Consider the following 6,766-nt stretch of genomic DNA (forward strand, 5'->3'; position numbering starts at 1 on the left):
GACCTCAGTGGTGGATTGTATCAAGGTGAGCAAGAAGGGAGGTTGAGACAGAGGAGTAGATATGGCATACATAATATAGAATGGAGAGGATCAATGTAACATGAAGTGGAGAAGAGTTTTGTGATCTGAGCCCCAGGAGATGTGGGAAAGAGTTTGTATGATTCGGAGGCGGCGTTGAGCTTTTTCTTTAATGTACAAGATATGGTCTCGCCAGGACAATTTGGAGACAAATATTACGCCTAGGAATATGCCAGAAGAACGCTATTGGAGTGGAACGTTATATAAGAAGAGTGGGGGTTGGGGACCTATATACAACTGTTGGAGAATATGGTACCGCCATGTGGTATCATAGGTTTTTCTAGGTCAAAGAATATGGCTAATACGGATTCATGGCGTGCAAATGCAGACGTAATATATGTCTCGAAATGGGCAAGGGGGTCTACTGCATTTCGGGCACGGCGGAAACCAAACTGGGAAGGAGAGAGGAAATTATGAGATTCAAGATACCACATTAAGCGGAAGTTAACCATTCGTTCTAGTAGCTTTCAGAAGCAGCTAGTTAGAGCGATGAGTGGGTAATCTTGAAGGAGGGTACCTGATATATTGGGTTTTAAGAAAGGCAGGATAAGAGCTCGCCAATGGGGAGGAAAATTTCCTGACGTACGGATGTGATTGAAAATTGTTAAAAGGAAGGATAGAGAGGAAGATGGGGGGTGTCGGAGCATATGATAGTGAATACTGTCAGGGACTTCATGAGTGATGCGGCACGACTGTAATGCGGCGTTGAGTTCAGAAGAAAAAGAAGAAGCATTATAGGACTCATCAATGGATAAGGTGAAGGTAATAGGGGTGCGTTCCTTGATGGCCTTAATGGAAGAAAAGTGTGGGATAAGATGAGAGCCACTACTGACCTGGCTGAAATAGTCGCCCAATTCATTAGCTACTTGAGTAGGATCAGAGATGAGAGTATCTCGAATATGGAGGGGGGGGGGTTGCCTGGTAATTTACGGATCCGACGCTAAACAGCTGAAATAGATGTAGAAGATGTAATTGAGGAAACATAATTTTGCCAGCTATTTGTTTTACTGTTTCTGATTGTACGGCGAAGATGGACAGATGCTCTTTTAAAGGAGATAAGGGCTGATAGGTGGTAAGGGGTGCTTCGTTTGTAGCGATAGCTGTTCCAGTCTGCTCGTTTTAAGCGAAGCGCTCTGGTGCAATCAGAATTCGACCATGGAACACATTTGGAAGTATAAGGTCTTGAGGTTCGAGGAATGGCTCTAAAGGGGACCGTCTCCTTTTTTTTCGATTTTTCGATTTTTCTTGCCGATTTTGATGAAACTCACACCCTTTTATTTGGGCCCCTTCCCATTGCCTGTGGTCGATTTTTTTCGAAATCGCCCGAACAGTTTTTGAATTATTGTCAAAAAACGGAAAAATGCGAAATTCGCCATTTTGAAAATGCAGCACCTGGGTCAAAGGATTCCGACTTCAGAAACGGCAAGACATTCAATTTTATTTGATTTTTGCACAGAACTACCTTATAGCTACAACTTGATCGAGAGCGTTTTTTCGATTTCGACTTCAATTTTTTTTTTTTTTTTTGAATTTTTGAAGTAGGGGACTTCAAGAAAAAAAAAGGTAAAAATTTTCTTACATTGACCACTTTTACAAGAAGTACAGGCAAAAACTGCGAAAACGCTCTCGATCAAGTTGCAGATATTTTATTTTTCTACAAAATGAGCCATAATATGTTAATTTTGGACATATGGTGTGCCCGGAATCCTTTGACCCACCCCTAAAGGTGGAGTTCCGAGATATCGGCATTTTACGTTTCTTCATCTTTCCAAGGCTATCTTGATATCAACAAAACAAGGCATAAGATTAGTCTTCCTACACCATAATCCTCTATCATCTACCTGCATTCCGAAGTCTTGCGGACATTGCCAGCACGTAACGGTTTCTCAAAATCTTACGTATAGTGCGGAGTGGTGGCAGTGATCTGGGGGTCTATAGGCCTACATTGACCATTTTTAAAAATTTCTCAAAAATCCAAAAAAAATCATACAGCCATTCTGATATCATGTTTGAATAGAACTATCTTTCTACTATTATATGCAGAAGCCATTTTTGAGAAGTTGACCTTACTTTTTTCTTGGTGAATATTTTCCGAAGGTGACTATTTTAACACCCTAATAGGAGATTTTGAAAACATATGTCACTTTTACAAGAACCACGTGAAAATATTGCAAATCCTCATGGCAGTATGTAATAGAACTATTATTCAGCTACAAAATGAGCCATAATACTTTAAAATCGGACCGAATATACGTGTGCTATGCGTAAAAATATGACGGACCTAAAAATCGCGATCTTATTCCTTTTTATTATGTTTACATTTTACATGACAAATCATGTACAGAATACTTGTATTTGATATAATTATCTATCATATACCTATTATTGATGCTCTAATGGGGTTTTACAACGTATAATATTTGTCGAAAGAATAACTTTTCTCCAGTCGGACGGGTACCAAACGCATACTTTTCCCCGCGTGGCCGGGCCGTCCTGGACCATGAAAATCGTCTTTTTAAATCTGCGGAATAACTCTACGGGGTCACGTAGCCAAATTTCACTCTCAGACCCCGTGGAAAGACGAAAAACAATTACATGGCGATGTGAAACTATGTATATAAGGTATATGAGCACATATAGATAATTTTCGTGTACCCCATGACCTTTTGTTTATTTATATTGTTACTTCCGTTTGTTTCTTTGTTTGTTTGTTGTTTATTTGTTGTTTTTTTGATTGTTAGTTTGTGTTTTCTAATATTTCTAAAAGTTATGAACACATTTTAACGAGATTTTAACCAAAGGTGAGTTTTAACCTAACTTAGACGCTTATTGCAGTTTGGTGGTGATGCGGACCATAGTTTGGATCCAGGATTTTTTTTTCTAACTCGAAAAGTTATCAACAGATTTGAATAAAATTTTAACCTGAGGTTTGTCTTAGCCTAATTAATATTCCATAAAATTTTGGTGGTGATCCTGAATATTTGGCAAAACTACCCCCCATGGGTGGGGGGGAGGTTTGCATTTTCGAAATGTTTTGCTCATAGATCAAAGTAACTATGTATGATGAAAACATAAAGAAAAGAAAATACACCATATGAAAAACATATGTTTAGTTATTTATATGGAAAATTTCATTGTCGTTTTTTGGACGCTTGCCGGATTTTTGAAATTATTCCGAAAAAAAGAAGGTTGGTCTCATCTTATGTGAAATTTGATAAGCTTTCAGAAAATAACCTCATATTTTTATTATCTCTAATCATTGCGTCACAATTGCCGATTTTCTAAGGTAACATCAAAAAAATATTTCGGTCGACATCGAAAATCGCTGCTACCACCTAAAAAATAACGGTCGGGCCTTGAAATTTTCAGGGGAGAACCGGGGGCCTAGAAACTCCTTGAAAATGCATTAAAGTCAATTTCGGCAAGAGGGGCGAAAATCGCCGAAAAATCACCAGACGGTTCCCTAAAGGCTGCTCTTGGGATCATGGTTGTAAAAAATTGTAGCATATCTGAAATGGGCGGGAAGGGGGGTGGAGGAGGGATAGGTGCAGTAGAGAGTGAAGTGAAAGTACGCCAGTCAGCTCTATCAAAGCACCAGCGTGGGGGATTAGGAAGTGGTACAGTACATACGAAGTAGGAGAAAGGAGTACTGGGAAGTGGTCACTATAGGGGAAGTGGTCTAGAACTGACCAATGGAAATCTAAATGAAGAGTAGGGGAACATAGAGAGAGGTCAAGGCATGAACAGGATTGTGTATGCATGTCAAATTGTGTGGGGCAATTAGAATTAAGAATAATTAGGTTATTTGTGCAGAGGAAACGTTCTAGAGATCGGCCTCGGGAGGTGATGATAGAGTTACCCCACACAGTATGGCGGCAGTTGAAATCACCAACTACGAGGAAAGGTGGTTGGAGTTGGGAAATTAGAGTTTCAAAGGCAACAATGTTAATGGGATTGGGATTGGAAGGGGAGAAGTAGACTGAAATCACTGTGATCCAACGGCGAAAAAAGATGCGAATAACTGTGCATGTGACTGGTTTGTAAGGGAGGTATGACATGAGGTGTTTTATGATGGATAAGTATAGACGAGGCATTAAGGGAGTGTGAGGAAGAAATAAAATGGTAATTGGGAATTGGAATAGGAGGATGTGTAAGGAAAGTCTCTTGGAGGCAGATAATGGATGGATTATTAGAAACAAGGATATGACGAAGGTCTGGTCTGTTAACACGGAAACCGGGAATATTCCGATGTAGGAGAGCTATACCTTCGTTATTTTATGTGTGATATCGCATACGGTACGTGTTGGGGAATCGGGGAGAGGGGGGGCTAAGAGTTATGAAGGAGGGGTATCAGGAGGTAGGGAATCTGGGGAAGGACACTGTTGTGACATGAGTGATTCCCATGTGTATTCGGGAGGGAGTGGAAAGGATAGAGGGGATGGAGGGATGGAGAATGTGCGTGTAGACTGGTGTATGAGGAATAAAGGTAAAGGTAAAGCGAGCTATATTTCTAGAGTAGAAAGTCTGATAAAAACCTTGTCGACGTGCTTCCTCATTGTCTTCACGTAAAGTGAGATCATTTTTGTATCTGAGAGTTGCTACCTCAGAGTCAAACTTGTAAGTGGGACAGCCTCTATAAAATACATTATGGGGGCCGCCGCAGTTATCACATGTACGTGTTTGTGCAGAGCAGTTTGATCGGTTATGACCAGGTTGGGCACATATGGGGTATCTGTCTGTGGAGCAGCAATGTTTGGGAGGATGTCCAAAGCGCCAACAGTTTTGACATTGACGGGGAGGAGGTTGGTATGGTCGAACAGGGAGGGATTGTCCACCCATGTAGATACATAAGGGAAGGTCATGTGTACGGAAAGTAATTTTGGCAATGTTGGTCGGTTTCTTTCGATGAGCTCTAGGGGGAATGGTGTAGCAATGTACTGATTTTACGTCTTGGTCTTTGAGGCCTTAATGGAAGAAAAATGTGGGGAAAGGCGAGAGCCACTACTGACCTGGCTGAAATAGTCGCCCAGTTCATTGGCTACTTGAGTAGGATCAGAGATGCGAGTATCTCAATTATGGAGGACAGTCTGACCAATCTTTAGTATCGACAGGACAGTTTGTTGGGTAGATAAAGACAGTTCCGGTACAAGTATTAAGAGTTGGATGAGGTTCTGCTGGAATGGGGTTGCCAGAGTGATCAGTTAGATTTGATAATGCTATAGCTTCAGTGGCAGATCTGACTCTTACGAGACGGGAGCGATCGTGTCTGGTATGGAAAGGGACTCGGCCCACTTGTTTTTGGAGGCATTGTTGAAGGAGAAGAGCGTTGCCTGAGTAAGGAGATATGTAGATGATTTTATGGAAGAGACAACTTTGTTGGCCGTTTATGATGGAGTGTGTGCGTGTGTGCAAGAATGCATTTGCATATATATTTGTAAGAATGCATACATATTTCTGCATTACTATTTGTGTGTGCATATACATACATGCATGAATACTTGGGTGTGTATAAGTTTTATATGTGTGTAATAGTGCATTTCTGAAGAGTGCTTGTATGTCCTTCATACAGTATAAAGTTAGGAAAATTTTACATATACAAGATATTTAATTTTTATTTCAATGAAAAAATCTATATATACACATGTATATGTATGAATAACTCTTCCCAATAAATGCTGTTCTAAAAATAAAGCAGAGCATTCTATGGTCCATAGATGAAAAGACAACCCGCTACATACCAACAGTACATGCCTAGAAACTTATAATACTGAAAACAAATTTTCATTTACACATAGCCTAAACCTATAAGCGTTGGAGATACCAATGCAGTTACATAAAAACATACATTGCTGAGTCCAATATCATTCAGCTCTTCAGCTATATGAATAGGACTCTCATACTAGTACTGCATGTGGAATGTGCACTCATATGATGCACTGACTTTTATTAAACAACAGAATATAGCTTCAATTTAAAGAACTTTTAATGTAAAAGACCATGAAGTTTTATATCCACAAATCTTCTTCATTTAGGTTACTTGTGTTCTAAAGTGTGGAGATATAAAACAATTCATTACAATCTATATAACAATAACACATATTATATTTTTAAAATTAAAATTAGAGCTTGAATTAGATAATTATTTTACCACTACTAATATTAACAAATTGGAGAATAGGTGCATCTTCATGATGGTGATTTTTTTCTTTTACTTGATTACAATACAAACAAAATACCTGGAAAGTAAGACATAGACATCACATTGAATGAACATTGATTTAAACAATGAGAAGTAAGACATTGCTAAAAAATGTCCTAATCTATTTGTAGCAACATATGAAAAAAGTCCTGTCTCTAGTACAGGTTATCTAATTCCATAACCTAGTACTATTTCAAAATGTACTTGCATGTGCAAACTATTGCTGTCATAATACAACAAATTCTCTACTGAAAACTCTATGTATACAATCATATGAATTCTGCACACATAGACATATATTTATTATCAGATACTAAAACAAATCTAACAGTATTTCTGGTTGCCTATATCTTTAACTCTAATTTCCTTTAGCTTTAGGAGGTTTTAAGAATCCAATTTTCCGAAGATGTCTCACAATGAATGGGGTGGCCGTGAGTGTGATAGCTATCCGTGCTGGAGCAAAAATTTTATGTACAGCATATGCAACTA

General features: G+C 38.9%; 1 protein-coding gene across 1 annotated transcript; it reads right to left on the reverse strand.

Moving 5' to 3' along the window:
• Positions 1-5,676: 5,676 nt before the first annotated feature.
• On the reverse strand, positions 5,677-6,766 carry LOC138863599 (uncharacterized; the record flags this gene model as incomplete). The annotated part of the gene is given in 1 exon segment (XM_070128158.1): positions 5,677-6,766. A coding segment is annotated over 1 exon segment (131 nt), but the record flags the coding sequence as incomplete, so codon positions are not given.

Source organism: Penaeus vannamei, chromosome 12 (genome assembly GCF_042767895.1).
Source record: "Penaeus vannamei isolate JL-2024 chromosome 12, ASM4276789v1, whole genome shotgun sequence".
Classification (NCBI taxonomy): Eukaryota; Metazoa; Arthropoda; class Malacostraca; order Decapoda; family Penaeidae; genus Penaeus; species Penaeus vannamei.